A 24,451-nucleotide genomic window follows, 5' to 3' on the forward strand; every position below is an offset into this window, starting at 1 on the left:
ACTTTAGAGGACAGACAAACAAGAGGCACTATTAAGTTGGCGAGGAGTCTGAGGCCCAGGCACTCGGCCCAGCACTAGCTGTAATCTATTGACCGTTTGCATTCTCCCTCCCATGCCCCAAAACCACAGGACTTTCTCTATCCGTCAGTTGGATCCATTGCTCACCTCCCTCCATCTCTATCTGCTGTTTACCCTCTCTGTTTTTTTCTCTCCCTTACCCTATGTCAGCTCAATCCCCCTCTATTCCATCTTTCACCCGTTCTTTTGTCTGTTTGCGTAAATCCTCTCCCCCCGCGCTTCTTTTCTCCTCTGCACCATCCATCACTATTCCTCCCATCTCCATCTCGTCCGTTCGCTTGTGTTATCGACATGTTTCCATTGTCTAAACTGCTCTCACTCCATCATATTCACTCTTCCTTCGATGGCTATTTTTCATTTTATCTCTTTCGTTCACTCCTACCTCATGCTCTCTGGATTCACCTCACTCCTGTCTGCTCAACTTTCCCTGGTGGGCTTTATTTCACCCAGCCTACAAGGCCCAAGGTGGTCGTACATGTCCTTGTCAGGGCTGTTGTCTGGGTGAAAGCAGAGTGGGAGAGTGTCCTCCAGGGCCCGACAGAATAGAGCAGCGAGGGGAGAAGTGACGCTATGCAACAAAGTAAACTTTCACTCATGATGAGTTGGGATAAAAAAACGCAGAAGAGAAGAAGGACAAGCAGAGGAAGGAGATGAAGGCGATCAAGCTAGTTCACTTCACCAGAAAGTCTCTTCACATTTACTTGACATATTGGCTTTGTTGCATAACTCTGGCTTGATTCAGGACCATATGTCCTTCTGTCTTTGTTTCAATGTGTTCTTATCTAACACCTCTTTATCTTTTATGCCTTTGTTTCTGTTTCTGAGCCTCTTTCTTTGTGCCTTCACCCTCTCTTTCTTTCCCTATGTCGCTCTCTCTCCCCCTCGCTCTCCTGCTGTTCCTGTCCTTTTCCACTCTCCTCTGAAACTCTGCCAGCCAACGAGTGCCACAAAGCATTAGGACCAAACACTATCAGACGCCCTTCTCAGGCACATCCTACACATCAGCCCTGACCCCCACTTACACACACACACACACACAAGCACACACACACACACACACACACAAACACACACACACACACACACACACACACACACACACACACACACACACACACACACACACACACACACACACACACACACACACACACACACACACAGCAAGCCCAGCACTTCCTCACACCATGTGCCAGACTAGGTGACAGAAACAGAGTTTACACATAGGCCTATGGAGGTCTTATTCACAGTGGCAGACTCACCCAGATACTACCTCGCTTGTAAAAAAAGACATGCATAGTGCACACAAGCACTCTGTTTCTAATTCAAAACACATCCACACAGTTTCACTGGTAATTATGCACGCACATGCCATCTTAGTACATTCAAAAATGCCCGCATATGTTCATCCACAATGCGTTTTTTGAATGCGTAGTCACGCATAAGCAAGAGTACATTTACGTATGTATAGACATGCGTAAACACAATCCACCCCCGACAATCTATTTCTCATTCGCACAAAGCCACACAAACACACACATATCTGCACAGACATACACAATGGCAAACACCGTACACAATAGCAAACAAACAGTCATTAGTAGATTTCAGGCTGCCTCTGAGTTCTGTTCTACTCTGTTGTTGGTGTGCCCGCGCCTCTGGGGTGGCACCGCTGCTGTAGGTTTTAATAAAAGCATTGTCTTTGGAAGCTGTCTAAAGGGACTCGGTTTCATTTTGGAGTGCTGCTGCTGCTGTTGCTGTTGCTGTGGATGTGAATGTGGGAGGAGAGAAGGCTATTGCGCTGGGACGTGGGGGCGGCTAGGTTCAGTGTCATTGCAGGGCCCTCCAAGGACTGGTGCTTATTGTTTGATAGTTTCAATATACAATGTGTTTGTGTGTGTGTGTGTGTGTGTGTTAGTGTGTTTGTGTGTGTGTGTGTGTGTGTGTGTGTGCGTGTTCTGTGGTCATGTGCAAATTTCTGTGCTTCAAATTTGTGTAGAAGTCAAAGCAAATGGCTGACATGGACCACCACTTTAACACTCCAACAGCTATAACAAGTCTACTGTATGTTTGTATTTTATGCAAGACAGAAGATAAACCCACACACATACAGAGCGATCTGGATGACAGGCGTAGAAACACTCTCTGTTGTGTTTTGAGATGGTCGGCTGTTAACTGGCCCTATAAAACAAACAGTGGAGAAAAGAAACACTAATGTGCGACTGCTCCACTCATGAAACCGTGTGCCATTTAGTGGATGCTCAGGATAACGAGCTATCTCTATACGACACACAGGTGTCCATTAACTCTTTGGGCTGACCAATCTGTGACACCCTCTAGTCAATCGTTTCTCCATCTGTCAGCATACAAACACCTCTGAAAAAGCCCCTCAAGGAGACATTTGTGTCATTTATGATGGACAACGAATGCCTGCTCTCAACAGGAGTACAATGTAACGCCCATGATGAGGTCAAATCAAATGTTACTGTCCAGATTTAGAACTACAATGTCAGTGCCTTCCCTCTCTTTTCTCTCTCCTCCTACAGGCACCTTCAGATCCCATCAGCATCATGGACACATCTTTAAAAAGGCAAATGAAAAGAATGAGTATGGCTATCTGGAAGGATGTAAGAGAGGAAAATCCTAATTGTCCCTTTAAGTGTGTTCCCTCCTGTGGAGTGAAGGTGTGGGGTAACGGCCATCTTAAATCACAGTCTGGCCGCGGCCTTCATTAAAGCCATAATGCCAGGCTCTCCCTTTAATGGAAATGGAAGCCAGCGAGGTTGTGGGTGTAAATTAAAGTGTAAGGCCCGAGTAGGGAAAGATTTCCCCAGCTCTGACAGGTGCAGCCTGAATTAGCTGTAGTGCTGTTCAAGCAGTCAGTGGGAGAACACTGGTATTGATTTTAAGCACTGTTGCACTTCCTATCTGAAAGGGAATGTGTATTACTAGAGCTAGGCACATCAATCACTCAGCATTCCACCACTCTCCCCTGGCACGCTTCAGATTTTAAAATGATAAACAAACAGAAACAGATCCAAACAAAAGACAGCACTGGCTGTACTGTTACAGCATGAGCCTGGCTGATGTGCATTAGCCAAGTAAAATACATCTGTGCATGCAAGTAAATTGGTCCACTTCATCTCATCTTCCTTATGTTGACAGGATGCCATCTCTATTCAGGGCATGTCCTGCATTGCGTGTCACCTTGGTCAAACAGCTAGCGTCAGCTTCTTGAGCTCTGGCTGTGGCCCACTCCCATGTTTACGACCTGCATGTGTCAGAGTTGTTACACGCATGCGGTGCAGCCATGCAGTGCGGTGCCTCTCTGTGTATGACCCTGCTGCTTATCTCTGCCTCCCATCATGTCCCGCTGACCCTGTCTACAGGCTCTGGCAGGGGTAGAATTAGCCTACTTAGCCTATTCCCCACAGGGGTCAACCCACACACAGACATGTGGCCAGCACACCCACAATCACATGTACACACAACCACCGACATACACACCGAAGATGTGTGATGACAAATGATAAGGCAGCACTTAACCACAGGTGTCCTGAGTTTGACCTTTCACCCCTGACCTTGAGCAGAAAGCTTTTCATATAGAGGCTAGCCATCAATCATCTCCCATCAATCACACATTTATGACGCACCCTTTCACTCCCTGCAACCTCTCCTGGCCCCGACATCCATCACTACACTGTACCCTTTCACTGACATCTGGGAAAACACAAACACTTCCCAACCTCAACCACAACCTCTCTCCCTGTCTCTCTTGTCTAGAAACACACACATCTTGTCCTGCAATGATCCTCTAAAACATGGAATGTGTTGTTGTTGTCAGGTGATCTCAAGTATACACTAGGGGCTGCTCCCTGGTGACACATTTGCTGAGATATCAGCACCTGCACTGAGACATGACATGGGGGTGAAATCCCTGAGCACACAGCCAGCTGAGACCTCTGTACAGACAGCCAGTGGTGACAGACGGTGGCCATGAGCATCCTGAGGACCATTTGCCTAGAAAGTCACTGGATCAAAAGTCTCTCACATATCACGCAAGTGTCATTTTTAGGCTGTGTTGTGCTGGAGGAAAGCAGTGCTCTGACATTTGTAATGCTCTAGCACCCGTCACAGTCTCTCTTTTTTTTGTCAAACCTTTTGTATGTGTTCCTTAATGTCATTTATCATAATACAGCAAGATAACAGCACTGGAGAGAACCCAAAAAACAGGGTAACTAAACAGTAGAAACCAGCATGGAGGCAGTCACAATGTTTTGGTGGTTACCTTTTTTATATCTGTTACTTCAGTCTCTCTTTCAAACTTGGTGGCGACTAATTTGGAACAATGTTCGAGTGCCACTTGGGCAGAGACAAACAAAAACAAATTTGTGGCTGAGGTGACAAAGAGGTCAGTAGTTACTGATGTAGGCGACACAGGCATAAACTGTATAAACCCATTGGTGAGAGCCAAAATGAAGGTCAAAGTGGGAGGCTCCATCCGTTACCATCTTGGCCGTCCCTGACACCGCCTGCTCCCAGTTAATCAAAAAATGGGCAAAGAGGTGGAGCGTAGATGTAGCTGAAGTGGACCAAAAGAAGCCTACAGTCTCCTGTGACGGCATCCACCTATCACTCAAAGTGGCCATGCCCTTAATGATTTTGATTAAACTTATTAAACCTATATTACGCCCTAATATAATTGTACTGGTGAGTAATATAAAAAAATCACCCTCTGCACAGTTGTCGTTGACAGGGAAATTAGCTATATAAGCTGTAAACATGTTTATTCCTGCTGTAAAGTGCAGGGTTTTGTGGCACTTTCAAGTTGGATTCACCACCTGAAGCCGGGTCATCGCTGCACACCGGAGAAGAGGCGGACATTAGTGTGTCCACCTGGGGGCCAGTCATGCTGCTAGATTAGACTATTCATTTTTAACAATTTCAAGCCTAAAAAGTTGGCCACCCTGCTCCCAGGCTAACTGTGGACTAAGAGCCATGTTGTTCAGATGAATTCAGACATCCATCTAAAATCTGACTAGGAGTTTGACTGAAGCTAAAGTCAAAGTTTATCTTCATGAAACCCGCCCCAGGTGTCATGTGTCCATCACTGGCGATAAATACCTGGGACTACTGCAGAGTTATTTGGCCTAGGAATGCCACTAAAGCAGAAAGCCAGATGTGGGTGTTAGAGGTTCTTTTGTTCAGTGGGAATGGGGCTTACTACCAACTATCCTGTTTAAACTACTCCTAACACTTTAATTTTTGGTAAGTTGGAGAGTAGAGGACATTCTTGATAAAAATAAATAAATAAACAGGTAAGTTCAGTGCTCTTCTGCCCCATAATTACACCAGATAATATATTCTAATTGGCAGTGTCTTTATGCAGAACTATTATCAATGTCCCTCCGAGGCAGCGGAAGAGAGGAGAGGTAGGGAGAGGGACGAGAGGAATGGGTTTTATGTCAGTGAGCTCAGGGTCCATTTATACATGGATGAGGACTGCTAATAATGCCAGCATAGCCAGTCCGGCTTGCAGAAAAAGAGAAAAAAATGGTTTAACATACTGAGCTGATTCCAAATGCATGAAAATGTAAACTTTAGTAAAGGGGACATTGTGTTAAAAGGCTGCATTTGCTGTGGCGGTGCAGATACTGCGTGGTCTGTGCAACAGTAAAATTCGAGTCAGTCCGAAAAGAGGCCAAGTATGTCAATCCCAGAGCTGTCCATGATGAAGAGATTATCCAAAGCTACTCAAACAAAGAGCTGTCCACTGCTGTCAAAAGTAGAGAAATGCTATTACAAAGCTGCATGCATTATTAATTATTATTCTGTGAGATTATACAATTACATCACGGCCAGTGCTTCCACAAACCTGAATAATTAGCTGACATTAAATTCCATGTGTTTGGTGAAAAGCCAAGCAAAATGTATTTGCAAATTGGCCCTATATGTATCTGCATGCATTAACAAAATAAATTAATTGCAATGGTGGCAACCCTATTTTATTTTAAATATTACAGTGGCTCTTGGCATTCTGTTCCACATGTGGGTGTAACGCCTGACCCTGACAAACACCTCCAGCTTCAATAGTGTTATTAGTTGAGTGGTGAATGTGCAGACAGATAAGAGTACATTAACACACTATTCAAAGCAGATGCTGCACCAGTGCATGTTATGTTAATTGGCTTGCTAAAAGGCAATTATTAGACAAAATTAATATTCTATAATATATCCGCAAACTGTAAACTTCTGTGAACAGCCATCAGCAGCCTGTAATGTGAAACATCCTACACAGAACTTGAAGGAGGTTGCAAACTGTGTGTAGGGGAAATGGTCTACGAGCAAAAAAATATGTAAAACTAAAAATGGAAATTTTGGTTCCCTGAATGTAGCACTTGGGCTATGAATTATAACTAATGTTTTAAAAGAGGGCAGCAGTGTAATTGTCTTACCTTGTTTTAGGGGACGTCGTTAGCCATTCTTCATGCTTTTCAAATGTTATCAAGTAAGCTGCGATCTCCTGTGAAAAAGAGAAGAGAGGAGAGGGGAAGGGGAGTGAGGCTTAGATATGTCATCTTTAATCACTGTTCTCTTGTGTTTGTAATACATCGTTGAGACTACTTCATTGATATTCAGACAGTCTAACCAGCAGCACAAACACAGGGAAGACGGAAACAGGGGCAGTGCCAGGGAGCTCAGGCAGGTAAGTGGAGACTGGTAAAAGTAAAGTGAAAGATAGAAGTGGAATGCCGCTGAGGTCAGATCATCTTCTGAGACCATCTTTGTTACGAAAGCTTTGATCAAGTTCTCCTCTGAGGACATCAAGGTGCTCTCAGAAAGATTGATGCCTCTGTGTTTGACAGTGAACAGCTTTTAACGTTTTTGGTCAGATCCTCCCCCAAATCCCTTTGATCTGCCCTTGACACTCTTCTATGGATCAATCCACTCTTTAACCTTTGAATAATAATTACACGCCAATCACACAATATTGACATGCATGTGTACAGCTACTTCAGAAAACGGTTTAGATCCTTGGGAGTCAGATGTGTACAAAGAGATGCTATAGACACCGAAGTTAAAGGAGGCCTAAACTGCCATTAGTATAAATAAAGATACTTCAAACACTTTCATGTTTCCCATGCTCACCCTGCCTACTGCATCAGTCTGTGTAAGGGGGGACATGCTAGACCATACCCGGCCATTTTCTCACCAAACTAATGGGCAGAAATAAAAGCACTTTGGATGCTGCTAGACAACCTAATGATTATCAGCGACAGCCAGCAATTCACTCTTCAGCAACAACATTTGTCGGCTTCTCAGACTGTTAGAGAGAGCGAGACACAAGGACAGACCAGCTGCCATTTTCCAAAAAAAAATATCGTCCATTCAGTTTCAAAGTATGTACATCTCTCCTCATGTTGGAGTGTCAACAAACCTTTAAGTGTGAATATGTTGTTCAAAATACTGTCTTGTTTGGTTTGTCCTCAAGTTTGAAAAAAGCCTCCTTCAGGGGGTTTATGTTGTTACTTTGCCTTTCCACATGGGGCAATAACGCCTCCAAATACATCAGCTTTCTCTACAGCAAAAGCTGGAAAAATATGAGACATATGTGGCGGCACAAAGCGATCGCAAAAACAGAGCCAGTTGTTTTTCCCTGCTCCTTTTCTTCTTGGATGCACACACACTCTAAACTATGCAACACTGCAAGGAGGCTCCCATTGGCTCATCAAGGCTGTGTCACAAGTGTGACCTGGCACAGACGCACAGCACACAGGCGATAGCCCATAGGGATGCTGCAGGGCACTGCGGTGTGAGGGGTTCCCAAGCTGGCGGGGGTCCCAACAGAGAGAGGGTGGTAGCATGACTGGCACCCTTGCCTCCAGGTGCAGGCTGGGAGATAATGCTGCGTTGATTAACTTCCTGTTCTCCTGCCATAATGACCGGAGGCAGTGAAGCCATGACAAGATGGAGTCTTGAATTGAGAAAAAGATAGGGAGAGGATGAGGCTGTCAAGAGGAGCTCTAGGCTGCTCCTCTCCTTTCTAACTTCTGCTGTTTGACAGAAAAATAACAATAAAGCAAAGAAAAGAACAACAATGGCCAATCCACAACCTTTTTAATAATAATCTTGTTCACTCAAGAAAGTAAGGCTGCCACCTCAACTAATCTGTTATTTTGGTCTTAGTCAACTGAGATTTATTTTGTCAATTAGTCATTTTTTTACCATTTTTACATGCTGAATGACATATTTCCAAGAAAAGAGTGCATCTCTGGTAAACATAAGATTTATGGTGGTGCGTTTGCATGGTTCTTTGTTGAGAAACTCTGTTTTATAGATCTGTCGATTAAATCAACTAATCAGTACGTCGACAAAATCATATGAGCGTTAGTTGACTAAGAATTCTTTAAGTTAAAGACAGCCCTGAGAGAAAGTGTATTGTTAGCTGTGCCAACAACAATAACAATGTTCGCAGGGAAAGAAAAAATAATGCTTGACTATTAAGGTCACAATAAAGTTACTTCTCTGCATACATTTGTAAGTAAATTAGGCTAACGCGGCAGTGATTAGATTAATCCCTTCTATTCTGTGCTCATTTTCGGGAGGGATAAACGACAGCGGGAAGCTCCTTCAGTGACCTCTGTGCCTGTTAGCACATAGCCCCTTCCATCACTCTTGTCTTTAAAAAACAGACACAGCCCCAGTCTCAGTGGCAGGGGATGAAATAGGGGGCCGCATGGTCTCGTATTTAAAAAAAAAAAAAAAATAGAAGTAAGCCTCTACCTCTGGCTCTTTGCGCACCCCTCCCTCTCTGAACAGATGCCAGGGATTATTCCAACCCCCCGACCAACCATAAAGGTGCAATAATCTTATGGTGAGGAAACAAACAAAAACAGACGTGCAGCCATTAAACAGCTGCAAAGAGACAAAGTTTGCATGGGCGGCATAATGAGAGGCTAGCGTGCGTTCAGGTTGAACAAACACGCTTGCGGGTTAGTGCAGGAGGGGTGGGGGGAGCAGGCAAGTGGTGTGCTGAACACTGATGGTGCATCAAAGTCAAACCAGCAGCTGTCAATGAGCTCTGGACTCTATCTGCTGACCTCAGTGCCTCTGGCCTGCTCTCCCTCACTGGGGAAATATTCAGAAGAGGCCCTCTGTACACACAGCTCCTAACTTGCTCTACCTTCTAGGTCAGGATCCTGCTTGTGGAAGGCTTGTGTTTGTACTTCCTGCCTTTATGCCTCAGCCTCCCCATTGACATGATCTTAGCTGGGGTTTTATCTCCAGGTGCTGCTGAAATACACTGTACCAGTAAGAGCTGTATTCAGCACAGCTTAAATTGAGGCAAACTCCCTTCAAAGCCTGATCTAAATAAATAACAATCAGTGCAAGCTACCAGTGAACCAGAGAGTAAGTATGAGCAATACCTCCTCTAATTGACACGGCGGTTGCAAAAAAAGGGGCCTTTCATTTTCCAGGGGAAAGAACAACCCGGAGCTGTTTGTTGTAACCCAGCCATCTCATTTGTTTCTTTTGTCTCTGCAAAAGCTGCGACACACTGTTAGCACAGGGGGCCGCCCCAGAACATGACGGAGCAGTCTAGCAGTTTCAGGGCTGATGGAGATGGAGAGCTGAGTGTTTGTGTGTGGGTTTCTGTCTTCCGTGTTACAATTTGAGGGCCTGATTACTGGTTACCTGCCTGGGCCTGGCACATTATTAACATGCTCTTCAGGATGTGTCACTCCTGCACTCATCAGCGTGTTACCTTCTAGTTCTCTCTTCTCATATCCGCCACACACCTTCTCCAATGAATGACTGACTCCCACTCACTCTCATTTCTTTTTTTTTTCTTCCCTTTCCCATAACCGCTGAGGTGAAAAGGGAAGCCACCATAAGAAAATGTTCATTTTAAGATGACTGGCTTTTACTGTCTCGCCTTTCAGATGATATTTTCACTCTCAAGGTACAACATTTTCTCCAGAGAGAATCAGCTTTTGAAATGTCTACCTATTTGAAATTGGAGATGACACTAACATATTCATCCCATTTCGTTTCTTTGCACCAAAGAAGGGGGTTGTGGGAGCAGGAGCAGTAAACCCTCAGAAAATAAACACTATTTGACTTGTTTCATATCTGGATTGTCTAAAACTTAGTGGTCATGACAGTCTTAGAAGCAACAGTTCGTAGACCTTATCAGATGGATTTCGTCATACCCTCAGCCGTTCTTACTGCACAAAAGTGAGTCAAACACGAAGCCAGTGTTTGATGGAGGTACTCCATGGTAGATTCACTGTCCCTGGATGACCTGGGGCTAGATGGTTTTGTTGTTCCCTCTGATTCTCTCTCTCACTAGCAACTTTGATTTATGGGAGAAAAGAGAGGTGTTGAGAGGACCAAGGCTTCAGCATTTGGCTGACAGACCTGATCACTTGAAACAACTGTCGCTGTTCCATTAGAAGGACAGATAGGAGTCTTTTGGCATTATCTCAGGACGCATCAGACACCTGTCTCTAAACACCATTCATAATGTCTCTCGTCTCCTTCTGCATCCACAGCGCATTTAAGCTGACAGAAAATGAGAGGTGGAAAAGATACAGAGCTGGGAGGACAAAACACTGAAGTACATTCCCTTTTGTGCCACCCTCACATTAAAATACCAGTTACATCATTGTCTGAGAACTTAATCTCAGTTTTTAAAAACCCAAGATGTACGAGACATATTATGTAAAAACAGAGTAATGAGTCATTCTTTGTGAGCTCAGCCATTTAAATCTTCATCACACAAAAAGAAGGATTCAACAATTACAGGATATGTTTGTCCATTACAGTATTATTCCAGTTATACTGGTGCTCTATAGTGACACTAATGAAAAGGCACTTAATGAATCGCTATATTAGAAAAACTAACTTTAGCAACAGTATTGATTGCAGTAAAAGCTTGAGCTAATGAAATGAATATGAGAAAGCAGGAGGATGCGAAAGAATAGATGGAGCAAAGTCTGGGAAGAAAGAAGAGTACAGCGCCTCCAGCCTGCCTTGCGGTGAGGTCTGGGGAATGCATCCTCAAAGCTTTGACCTTGCCCTGCACTTGAAAGCAGGAAGTGGATGAGAGGGGGCCATGGGATGGATACGGTGAGAGGAGCCCTCCCTGATGACCTGGGTTTTGCTGTGGTGTGCCAGGTCATCTGATATTTCCTCCAGGGCAGCCCAGGAAACAAACCTGCCCAGAGCCTGGCGCAAATGGACTGGTGGGGATTTGAGGGGTGGGGGTGGATGGGTTTGCTGAAGCTCCAGGCTATCACGAGATTACACCAGAAAAAAATTCAAATGCAATTAGACACAGAAGAGATAGAGAATGGAGCTAAAGAAAGGGATGAAAAGGAAGGTGGGAGAGTTTCTGAAAAGGAAGAGGATAATCAAAAAGGAGAGAGGAGGAACAAAGTTTGAAGTTTTTTTCCCATGACAATGATAAATGCATTTAAAACAGGAGAGGCGTGCAGGTATGGTGATTAAAAAAGATGGCTTCGGTTTGATTCTGCAAGCAAAAGCGCCTTTGCTGAATCATTTTGGACTTTTTTTTGTTTATGCTTCATGAATTCTTAATGCACTAGCAATAATGTATCACACACTGTATCTATGTAATCTCATATGGCCGTATTACTCTTCTAAGCTGGGGGAAAGTAGTGAGGTAGAGTGAATCTATTTTACAGTAGCAAGCTGTAACCTCTAGCTAGCCCTTAAGATTGTCTGAGCATGGCTCATAATATTCTAGGATGCAGTGGATCTACTATCAAGGCGAATGGTCAGGACAGAGGAAAAGGGAGACGGCTGAGACAGAAACGGACTTAGGAGCGAGAGTTGAGAAAGTGAAAGTAAGCAACAATAGAGTATGGAGTTGCCGACAGCTGCACTTGGCATCTGTTGAAGAGGAGTGAGGCTGTTCTATGAGTCCCTGTGCTGGGTTAAAAAGATGCCCTCTCCAGCATACTGCTCATTAGGTCCAGCATGAGGCTTCCCAGGGATGGCACATTGTAAAAGGGAGGGGCAGAAGTCACACTGTGTCCACTCTGTTGCGCCACTGTGAAGGAGCAGCAGTTGTTCTGCTCTCCCTTATCCACAACCACAATCCACCCATTGTTTTGGCAACTGATTAATCTAAAAACCAAAAGTGCATCACAGAGGCTGAACATCATCCTGAGAGCTCACAAAAAATGTACATTCGGACATCACTCAGCACACGTACACCTCCACCACAACGGGCTTAACATGTCAAAAAATTGTGTTCTGCTGCTCCATCTAGCTCGCTATGTACCTCCTCAGTTTCCCTTGTTGCCATACAGGAGGTGAGAAGAGTGAGACAAGCCATCCACTGCCCTACATTATACATAGTTCTAGGATCAATTTGGCATTGATCCTGGATAGCTTAGATGTTTTCCAGTAGTTGGTCAATGCCTCTCTTCACATTTCTGCTTGGCATGCTGGTCATAAGACTGTTCTGAAAAAGGATGCATTCTCCTGGGAAGCCTCCTCACGCTCCTGAATGCTGCACGCCTCCCTGCTTCCACAATCAATGTAACCTCCAGCAGCTGCTCCGCCAGCACTCTCCTTTTTGTTTACTGTATCACTTCTATACACTCTATAATATCATACGATGCATACATACACATCTGTACACAGTCAAAAATATGGATAAACAGTATGTATATATATATATTATATATTATTTGTAAATGAGTGTTAAAGATTAACAGTAGATTGATGAGTGTTGCACTTTAGGACATTGTACATTGCTGAGCTGTAGTTGTCCTATATTCAAGTAATATGGTTGGGAATAAATAAGTGCAGCAGAATATAAACATCTGTGCAGTCAAGGTGCAGTTGACGTGTCATGCAAGTATTGCAGCGCAGATGATGGTCAGTGTAGACAGTTGGTGTCAGTGTTTGTCAGAGTTCAGTTCTCGTATGACTCTAGGGTAAATGCTTTTTTGAGTCTATTCTGTCTGTGATTTGATGGACCTGAATCTTGTACCTGGGGGCAGAAGGTCAGACAGCTGGTGCCCAGGGCCGAATGGGTTTTCAGTATGTTGGCTGCCCTACGGAGGCAGCAAAGGCTGAAAAAGGTCCTCCAAAGAGGGCAGTGAGCAGCCAGTGAGCAGCCAGTGATCTTCTGGGCAGCATTGATGACCCTCTGAAGCACTCTTCTGTCTGCTGCTGACCAGCTGGCATACCACGCGGTGATAGGCAGTATGCAGTATACCAGCACGCTCTCGATGGAGCAGCAGTTAGGACACTAGTAGCTTCGCCTGCAGGTCAGTTTTCCCGATGATCCTAAGGAAGTGGAGTTAATTTTCTGCATTCTTGACAAGTGCGTTGGCATGGATAGACAAGGAGAGATCTTCAGTGATGCAGGAACCTGAAAGCAGGGACCTTTTTCACACAGTTCCCGTTGATTTATAGTTGTTTATAGTATGAACTGTTCTTCTGGAAGTCAGTGACAAACTCATGCTCAAAAACACACAGCCTTGTGGGGAGCTGGTGCTGATTGTAAGGGTGATAAGAATCTAACAGCATGGGGGCAGTTGGTCAGAAAGTCCTAATGGCAAGTGGGTTGGGAAAGTAAGTTGGGTCAGTAAGTTTAGTAACACTGCCCGGGATGACGTTAAAGAAAGACCTAAAGTCTAAGTATCGTCACATAGCTCACCTGCTGTTCGAGGTGGGCTGTAGACCTATTTGCTCTGTAGGCAAACTGGTATGGGTCGAATGTGGGTGGGAGGCTGACTTTAATGTGCTGCAGGATCAGCCTCTTGAAGCACATCATGATGACTGCAGCGAGTGCTACCAGACGGTAGTCCCTTAGGCCGCGGATGACAGACATTTTTGGGAAAGGAATGACTGTGGCAGACTTCAGGCCAGGTGCGATGATGGATTTAGACAGGGCTAGGTTGAAGATTTTTGTGAAGACCTAGGAGAGCTGGTCGGCACATTACTTCCGCATCAGGGCCTGCAGTTATCCTCAGATTCACCGCTCTGAGCACACGCCTCACATCACGCTCCTACACAGCGAGGATGTGGCTGCAGGATGGAGGTTGTTGAGTGTGTTGTGTCTGTCTCTGCTGCTTTCACTTCAAAGCAAGAAAAGAAACAATTAAGTTCCTCAGCCAGCAAGGTGCACCCGCATCCGTTGTCGACACTGTCATTGTCAACACAGTTCTGCAGTGTACAGTTGATGTGTACTCCTTCAAGCCCTGATCCTCAAATGGACTCCCCAGATGGTCCTTTCAAAGCAATCCTGTCCAATGTGGTAGGGGAGTCATAACTGAAAATGAAAATATTTCAATTTCGATCAATGAAATCACTAGTGGGATTGGCAATTCCCCCAGCATTTTTTTTTCTTTCCACCCTGTTAACTTGCGTACGTCCGTAGATAAAACACACTTCATAGATGAAACTGCGTAGCATACCGGCCAGTAGCATGCAGCTAAAGGCACAGCTAACACCGTTTAAATAGTGAATTTCTTCACCCTAGTAGCCTTTGATATGTTTAAATTTCAGAAAACTGCCTTTAAATATACATGGGTAAAAAAGAGTTTCAGAGACATGTAGAATTGTAGATGAAGTAAAGTTATCTTAGTGGGCTGGAGTGGGTTGTGAATTGTAAAAACAGAACAAGCGTTCAGCAACCAGTTAAAGCAATTCTTACCTTTCTGGCATTTTTTACACTTTTCTTTTGTCATCTTAAAATGCTCCCAATAAGCGTATGGCACACTCAAATGTCAAATAAATCCACCAGGTATTGAAACTCATCAATAACAAATTTTCCTACATTTCAGATAAAAGCCTGACCAATATTTTTATTTGGTCCAAATAAAATGATTGACGAGCTTCCTGTCTGTCATCCGTCACAGCATCTCTTCCAGTTTAAGCGGCAGGGCAGGAGGGCACGTCAGAGGTCAGACAGGTGGGAAGAGGTTGGGACTTTGGAGGGAGGCTGAGTTGTGCATGTTCAAATATTTACTAAGTGTCATGCCAGAAAGGAAAGAATTGCTTTAAGCAGCCAGCTTGTCAAGTAGGCCTACAATTCCTACAGTTGGTCAGCATTAAGAAAAAGTCAATTGCAAAAACAATGTAACAACTAAAAATGTTACTTAATCAGGATTAGCTACAGTAGCTTTATCACAGTGGGGGCTTTCAGAGGATAAAAATATTTAAATAAATATTCCTAAATTCCAACATAATTTCACACAAAACATTATTTACAAAATAAAAATCATTAAATTGTAACTAATATAATCACACAGAAGGTATTATGTTCCATCTTCCATCAGTTTTGATTCCCACTGCTCTGCAGGGCCAGCTAATTTGTCTGATGAGGACGCCATATTGAAAGAAATTAATTCTGCTAATAAACTGCACATTATTTGTGATATGTTATTATTTGTGAAAAATGTATTTATAGTATTTTTATATCTTTCACCAAATATACTGTAGGTACATAGATAATTGTGTTGAAATTCTCATTATTGTTATTTTCTTGTGTATGAGGGGGGAGAGTACTCCGCCTTGCTTCCCACCTTCCCTGTGCCTCAGAATGAGTAGCTGCAGCCATATGCTGAAGGGAAGAACAGGACAGACAGACAGAGAGAGACCAGAAAGAGGGAGCTGGCATGAAGCAGGATTGTTTGAGCTTAGGTGCCATGGCTGTGGTCTGGGATGTTCATTGAGATGATGTAATTATTTGGCCTTAGAGGACTACAACGGTTAGCTACTGCCTACTACTCTGCAACACAACTGTGCGTGCACGTCCTGTATTTCTACATATGTATTATCGTGCATCTGTTGAAACAGGAGAGATAGCAGAGAAAACAGAAAATATAAGAGACGGAGGAACACACAGAGATATTGGTGCACAATCGAGCACAGGAAAAACCTGGAGGATTCACAAAAAAAGGCTTATGTGGGAATACAGCGTGTGGCGTGTTAGGGACACACTGAATGAGAATTGGCCATAAAGTTGACTGAGATGAAATTCATCCATCTTTGTCAGCCATAATTAGGCAGCATTGTGACCCTATGGTTGTTTCTATGGATGTGTGTGTGCCTGCTGATCTAAAGCCCATATGGGACCGCCTACTGCTGTACCCTTGAGAAATGTGTGTTGTGCAATGATTCTTTTACACCTCTCTCTTCTTCTTTCTCTTTTTCCCTCAGGCTCTAACTTCTGGCAAGACTTTAAGACGTGTTGGAGGCTCGGCAAGAAAAGGAGCACTACATTAGTAAAACAGAGCAAAAAATGTGTATGTGCGTGCACACCGACGCATTGGGGTATGCTGCAAGACGCGGCGGGAAGCGGCCAGATTCACTTCCTGGCGCCCCATGGCTGTCTGACCTCTGGCGTCCCCGCTGCACGTCCTCTTCATCATCTATGCAGCAGGATGTCTGTTCCCCCCTGCCGACAGCCCAACCAAGGAGAACGGAGATTGGCGAAGCCTCAATGATGCTGACCTCACCCACGCTCCACTGTCGAGACTCCAGGCTGTTACCCCACTCTGCAGCTGAACTTTTCTCCCCCTCAAACCCAACTTCTGTCCACCAAAAGAGAGGGGAAAACCCGCAGGGACAGTCAAACCTATGAGAGGAGGTGCTTCTCTCCTTCTCCTCTCTCTAATTTTCTACTGTATGTCTTCTATTTGACAGATGCTCTTGTTTTGCTAGACAGCAGATATTGAAGTGCCATGTCATATTGTACACCAAACAGCCGCCAGGTCTGTTTGACTCCAAATGTAATTTCACAATTTGATGTAGAGAGCACACATAAATGCTACACGTGTTGCTTTCTTAAGCTTTGTGTGAGAAAGATATTGCAGTGAAACCCCACTGAGAGAGCATTGAATGTCATCTAAATATAATTGAGGTGTGATTTTTCTCTGTGGAGACATTGTGAGAATCTAAGCACTATATCCTCAGATATCACGCAAATTTTCTCAAAAGTCAAGGAGCGGTGGCATCATGCATAAATGGACTGACATTGGAAGCTAGAAGGTCACCACTCACTTCATATCAATCAACTGATGTCTACTTTCTTTTTAAGGCTCCTGCTGGACCTATCAAGACAGGGGAGGGGAGGAGGAGAGACTCCTGTCTTCCTCAAAAGGCACAAATGAGCAGAGTTCTGTCTCATGTGAGCTTGAAAGCCTATTTATTTCAGGCTCCAGAATCAACTAATGCCTGCATTATCCTCTGAATTCTCCTATTCAATGCAGCAAAATGACTGGAGCACCATTGCATGAAACCAATTTCTCACTTTCAGTCAGAGACACACCCTAGAACCACCTACATGTCTTCCTTCAAAATTGCAGCTATCTTTGACCATGGAGTCATGTTGTGTTTGGTTATGTAAAGTTTAAAGTGTTTGTTTCAGCCTGTTCTCAATATGCAGCTATAGCAAAAGAGCTCTTAAAAAACAAAAATGTAGAATGTTCTGACAGTGGAAGAAATTGTGACACATAAAATGAAGCCTTCTCACCGTGTTAAAGGCAGGAAGAGCAGAGGCGAGGGAGAGAAAGGTTGAGGAGGTGGAGGAGAGAAAGAGGCAGACAAACAGACTGAAGAAGAGGCAGACTATGTGTTAAAGGTCAAAATATTATGTCTTTAATCGACTACAGTATATGTCAGAAAGAGAAACAGGATGAAACATTGAGCCCACACTGTCCTGTCCATCCACAGAGAACGGCACATTCCGCTCTAGAGACAGATAGAAAAGACATGAAGACAAGACAAGTCTGAAAATTCTCCAAAGGGATGGCCAGATCTCCAGCTCAGGCCAATTAGCCGGCAGAACCCCCCCCCCCCCCCCCCCAGCTACTCGTCAGCTTGAAAGGATCATCCTTTGTCTGTCAAACTCGTGCTTTTATCTTCTATTGTTACTTCCTACGGTACACACAGACACACGCACATCCTTTTAATTCTTACACGTGCAAGTTACATTCCTGCAACTCCCTTTTCTGTTGCTGTCATCTCTCTGTACGCCTGTCAGCACGCACATGTCCAGGCAGAACATACACATACGAATACACAGAGTATCGTTCAAATCTTCACATGAACTGCTCTCATTTGATCTCCTCTCAGCTCCTGCCATCTCGCTGAATGATGTGATTGTTAGTTCTGGAGGAGGGCTCTCTTTAATTGAAGTGGTGCATGTATGTGTGTGTCCAGAGCATCGTATGGCCATGGATGGTATTGTTTGGCCTATGAGACAGGCTGTCAAACTGCTCTCCCTCTCTCCCTCTCCTGGCTCTCCGCCGCTTTGTGTTCATGTTACAATAATGGGAATGTGGGACTGTGAAGGTCAAAGACGCCTGAAGTCAAACCAGCTTGCCAGCATGTATGTTTTGTCTCCCAACAGCAGACCTCAACACCAGACACCTATGTAACACTAACCATCCACATGAGCTACAGACAATGAACACAGAACACCAGTTATCATTGTTTTCAAGGTCATTTTCACCAAACTGAAGCTACCGAACACTGAAGAACATCTGTGCAGCTGTATAGGTTTCACTTGTACTTTTTTTTTTCCCACTGAGCAAACTTTTATTCAACTTTTCTGCTTCTATCTGCATACTCTCATCTGCCTTGTGTGCATTATCAGCCTCACATCTCTCCCCTCTAAAAGTTTGGCCCGTTGAGAGGGGAGGCGCAGGCTGCTCTTTGTGAAGGCTGCTCACTGCAGACGGTAGGGAATCGATCAGCCAGACGCTCCAATGGCCTGCTCCTTTGTGAGCCCAGTCTGGCTCTGTGCAACTCTCCTCTGTTTATCTCCCTCACGTCGCTCGCTGGCTACATGCTCTTAATTAAACATGCCGCACAGCTATTAATTGTCAACCAGATTCAATTTGTTCCCCAGGCACGCTGTGAATGGGCCTCTCCTTCCAGAACAAAGGTGTCCGAACAGCCATGTCAGAGTTGAACAAAAGGCCCAAGGCATCACTTCTATCTTCGAAAGCTGCTACAGCTCGCAGGCAGCCATTGAATGAGGCGTTATCCCGGCAGGTCTCCAGGCAGGTGTTCAAGAGGTGTTCAGAGAAAAACGTTTTGTACATTGCCACGCCATCGTTTTTCCACTCAATGACATTTGGGCTGAAACACAGCACTCCATCAGAATTTAGCTGCTACACCTTTTCAAGCTGTCATAATGTTTTACCCGCAAAAATACCCATTCGGTAAAATACTTTAAATCTGCCTCATTTTTTAATCTTGTTAGGTTGTTTTTTTGTTATTTATTTTTACTTTACAAGAGAACTCTTTTGACAAATCACGGAAACACATAAATAAATAACCAAATGACTGCTAAGATGAATTTGGGAGTAAGCAGCTTCCGAGGTATAATATAATTCATGGCGATGCATCAGTGTTACTGTAGACTGCTCCAGCATCCAGCCAGAACCCACAGAGCTAGGTGCCAACCCATCCATCCCCTTGCAATTCCCTCATCCGTCCCAACTCTCAGTCACTTCAGCCATCACTCCAATCAGTGCTCCCTTCCCAAAAAAACTAAAGCTCTGGGCCCCAGCTGGTGCCAAGGAGGCCTGGCTGGTGCTATTGTGTCACTGCCTAAACCCCTTTACAATACAACGATAAACCTGCCCCCTCTGTGCCTCCTGAGTCACACACCGTACAAAATGCCAAACAAAGAGCTGTCCATGTAGACTCACATACAGACCTCTTAAGCACAGGGCTGCCAAAGAACTGACACATTCAAACAATACTGCATGTAATGTGAATCCAGGTTTAAAGCCTCCCCTATATACTAAGGCAAAAAAGAAATATTCACAAGTTTATCATGTTGACAAACAAAAGCATTATTGTAGTATAGAATAAACTATTGTGGAGAAAACCTTGTTCAAACACTACGTTGTGGAATTTTTAATGAGAGTCAGGCAAAGGTGGTGTAGCATATAGAGAGGAGATCTTTTCCCCAGTGTGCCTCTGTGCCTGCCTTTTCAGCAATCCCAATATTTTGCTGCTGGTGAACTCACTGAGCAGTTGAGGAATTACTTATTTAAAAGATAAGGTTTCCTCTGTTGTCAGCAAAAACCGCCTCTTGTCCATAACGGGAGAAAACCAATGCAGTGTGAAATCAAAGGTCACCCAGAGACAAATAGCACTAACAGGCGAGAGCAGGGGTGACAAACGCTCCCTCTCTGCGCTCCCACCAAATTAATTAAGAGTGGAGATTCAACGTGGCATCTCCAACACAAAGGAGAACAAGCAGCCTTGTTGTTGTTTCAGCAAGACTTTTAAGAGAACAAACACACTCCCTTTTTCTCTATTGTAATCAAAGCCTGTTTACCCGCATGCCTCAAATGACTTTTTCATTGAATGTTTTATATGGCAGCTTTGAGAGGTCATTGATCTCAATCTAGACCCTGAGATGCCTCTGTTGAGCTTGCTTCAGACTCACAACTCAGCCTGATTTCAGCCCAGGATCCTTGGGGCACTGCATTAAACCCCTTACATCAGGCAGCCTGCTAATCCACAGCATTCGCAGGTGTCTCTGTCTGGCCGTGACCACAAGATAAGCCCGAGCCTGGAGGAGACAGCAGAGAGCAAGAGACACAAAGTACACATTTGAGTGTGTCTTTGCATCTGGTCCACAGTCAGTCACCCAGTTGAGAAGATTGGTTGAAAACAGCAGGTCTGAGACCAAGCCTGCATAATGACACCTCATCTGGGAACAGCAAGCGAGAAACATCTGCATCCCCTTATCTTTGCAATGGCGGCACTGTCGAAACGACACGCCGATCATTTACTGGATTACCCTACAGTAAGCTGCTGCCTGATGTTCTTTCACAGATCAGTGTACTGGAAATGTTTATACAGAACACACTGGGACGAGAAAGTTGTCTCAATATCTGAGATAAGCATGTACAGCCAGGATGACGGCCTCAGGCACGGATTGCAGTGCACTCACCTAGCATTGATTCCAGTCACAATGTTCAGTCAACTGTAGACCAGATCATTTAATAAGCTGGAGTTTGATGAGGCCAATAAGTAATAATGAGAAGTTTTAACGTTGAATGGGATCACTGTACTCGATCCATTCGACCAGTATTGAGGTAGCGCGACACTCTAAAATAAAGTCAAGGGCTTGAGCTGAGCTAGGAGGATGAAACTAAATCATGACAAGTTGATAGCTCTCATTTTGAGTCCATTAATTTCACCATAAAATTGTTGTTTCCAAACAGAAAAGCCTGTGAGAAATAAATATTTGTTTAATTAGATTTATAATCAAGGGCTGTTAGTAGTAACTACATAATATCGTACAGAATTTATTGGATTTAAAAAATGTTTGATTTATATGGAATTAACAATGAGTGGTCTATGCCCTTCGATGTTGGTGAAATATGGAATGGGGAGCTGAAAGCGCTAAGTCAGCATGCACCAATCACATGTAAGGTCATGTTCAGCTGTAGCTGTTTTGGCCTTTTAATGGTCATTTATTGTTCATCAAGTGTGTGTCAGTGTGTTTGTGGGAATGCTTGCAGGTTTCTATGTATGTGTTTTATGTGTTCTCTACCCCCAGCGGGGGGCAGCACCACCCTGGCCTCACTGCCTCCACCCACTCATCCATCCCACGTCTTGTCTAATTAAACATCGTTAACATTCATCCCAAGGTCTTATGCAGATGAGCACAGAGGGAATGTGGTGCACTGCGCATTAAGAAAACAACTTGGGGGGTGGCAGAGAGGTGAACACAGGGATGAGATGGGGTTGTATCCGAATTGAGACGTGCATGGATATCTCCGATTTGACCTCATTCATCAATTAATTACCACCATTAGCAGGAGGTGATGTGGAACCAAAGCTGAAATCACTGCACCGTAGCGTCTCCTCCACCAGTTTGTTGACTGTGTGCGTACGGGCATATGTGTATGACAGACAGACACCCATTAAGCCCTGAGCCAGGTACGTTAGAGTGTGTCTATGTGCATGTGCACCTACAGTCTGACCAGAAAGGCAGACAGATAGACAAACTGATGGGCATCCAGCCAAGCACTGCCACCAGTGTCTCCTCAACAGAGCTGTGATCACAGCTCAGTCCTGTCATGTGGCTGTCACTCTATCACTCAAAGTCTCACACACACACACACACACACACACACACACACACACACACACACACACACACACACACACACACACACACACACACACACACACACACACACACACACACACACACACACACACACACACACACACACACACACAAACACACACACACACACACACACACACAAACACACCCACACACACACCATCACTACCTCATTTAAAACATCTGAATGTTTTGCCCCTTTTGCACAAATCTGTTGCCCTGTATATTCACCAGAAACAGTCAGGTGACCTGATATGCCTAGAAGACAAGAAAACAGCAGGGAAACCATTTTCAACAGATTACACATGAGATATCATCAGAATACCTAGAAGCCACTATGGTGTAGGAGTGCCATCAACCTCATGTCAGTTGATTCTCAGAGCTGTTTTTCACAAATGAAGTTAGCGGCAAACATTTTAGCTATTCAAATGCAACACTAAATCCTTAAAGCTGGCATTAGCTCTGCGTGCATTGCAAAAAGATCTCAACAGGAGTGAACAGGTGCATTTGTCAGCGACAGAGAAAGGGTTTGTACACTAGCGTGGGCATGAGTGACACCTCACAGTATTTAATCCAAAAGACTAAAATGGGTTGAAGAGGGTGTGGTAGCTGTTATGGTCTGAGGGAGTGCCTGCCGGGGCAGTGGGGCGGTTGTGGCAGTAAGGCTGTGAGTTATGCGAGTCACACATGGACTCATATTTTTGAGGCCAGGCTGACGGTTAACCATGCACGGTAGCACAGCACTTCCTAAGATCCTGTTTGTAACTGTCTGTGGAACAAGAGCCCGAGGGAGGAGCCCGCTTAAACTCACTCACCTTCACCACCGGCCTAAGATCCATCTCTGTGCCTGGCATGCATCCTACATGCACTTATGCACACATGCACTGACAACTAAGTACACACATAAAAAATATAAAATATACTAGCACACACACACACACGTCACACAACCTGTGTGCAAACATAGCACAGGGTCAGCACGCCACATGTGGGCCTTTGCAAAAATAAATAGTCCTCCTCAAAGGACTGGTGTCAAATAGGCATGCATGAAAAAGCACAGAAAGCAGTTTGTCCTGCATACATATGTGATGCACGACAGCCAAGGTCAGTCCAAATCCTCTCTCTATCGGCGGCCACTTAAATCACCTTCAAGGATCAACAACTTTCATATGGTGCTTTACACGTTTCCTCCATAAACATGTTATATTACTTGAGTTCCAGTTAGTCTAACTGAGTGATAAGCTCATTGTGGGCAAGTCAACAGTGCCGTAGCTAAAACTAGGAGCAGGGGGCGCTGTGTAGACAGTCAAGTAGAGGCTGTGAGGGTGAGCAGGCGGGCTCAGGAAACGATGATGAAGTGCAGCATTAGTGTGGTGATTAACTCCTTCTCCCGCTCTTCCTCCTCTCGTTCAGTCCCATTTCCTCCCACCGCGGGACGGGAAGGGAGCCTCTGATCAGCGTGTGTGAGATTCCCTTGACACACCGTCCATCTGTGTGTGTGAGCTGGCAAGCCAGCAGGCCGTCTTCACCAACATGCTGTCAAGATCCCTCCTCAATGTCTCTCCATTACAAACCTTTCCTCTCAGGCTCTCCAAACAGCGCTAAAACTTTGATGAGATAGTGCCCCATTTGGCATGACATGATGTTAACATGTTATGGAGGACAAGTGTATCTCTTTTCCCTCAGTGGCAGAGTTTACAATTTACAACCTTAACAATGTTGTTATGGTTAATTGAAAGTTATGCAATGATTATGCAAGTTTGAGCATCTTGAAAGAAGGACATCATGTAGAACCTCCCTAAGGAGAAGTAATGATTCTTCTTCATGATGTCCCCAAGCTGGAAGGAAAAGCAATCAGGCACCTGGCTAACTTACCTACACAACAGTCAAAATTATATTTAGAAAACTAAAACAACCACTATTACAACTGCACAGAATAATCGTGTTAAAGTTAGTGTATAGCCTTTTTCTACTCTCTACTTTAATCTTTTAAACAAGTATTGTTTGTAGTATTGTTGAAAAACACAAATGCTTTTATTTGAAAATCTGTGAGAGTTAGTTGTTAAGACAGACTTCTTTGTAGAAGCACGAAGGATAACAGAGGAGAGACCAGACCAGTAACTATAGCCCTTTCCAAGCAGTGATCAGAGGGCCAGGTGGCTGTGGCAAATGACCTGCACTCAATGATGCAGTAATAGCTTCACCTCTTCACCA

General features: G+C 44.4%; 1 protein-coding gene across 1 annotated transcript in view; it reads right to left on the bottom strand.

The window, feature by feature from the left end:
* camta1a (calmodulin binding transcription activator 1a) overlaps nt 1-24,451 on the bottom strand; it is a gene marked incomplete at both ends in the record, with an annotated part of 289,669 nt that overhangs the window by 153,436 nt on the left and 111,782 nt on the right. The window contains 1 exon segment of the mRNA XM_083920379.1: nt 6,534-6,601. Coding sequence (XP_083776505.1) covers nt 6,534-6,601 — 68 coding nt within the window.

The sequence above is a fragment of the Echiichthys vipera genome, assembly GCF_963691815.1.
Source record: "Echiichthys vipera genome assembly, chromosome: 9".
Taxonomy (NCBI): Eukaryota; Metazoa; Chordata; class Actinopteri; order Perciformes; family Trachinidae; genus Echiichthys; species Echiichthys vipera.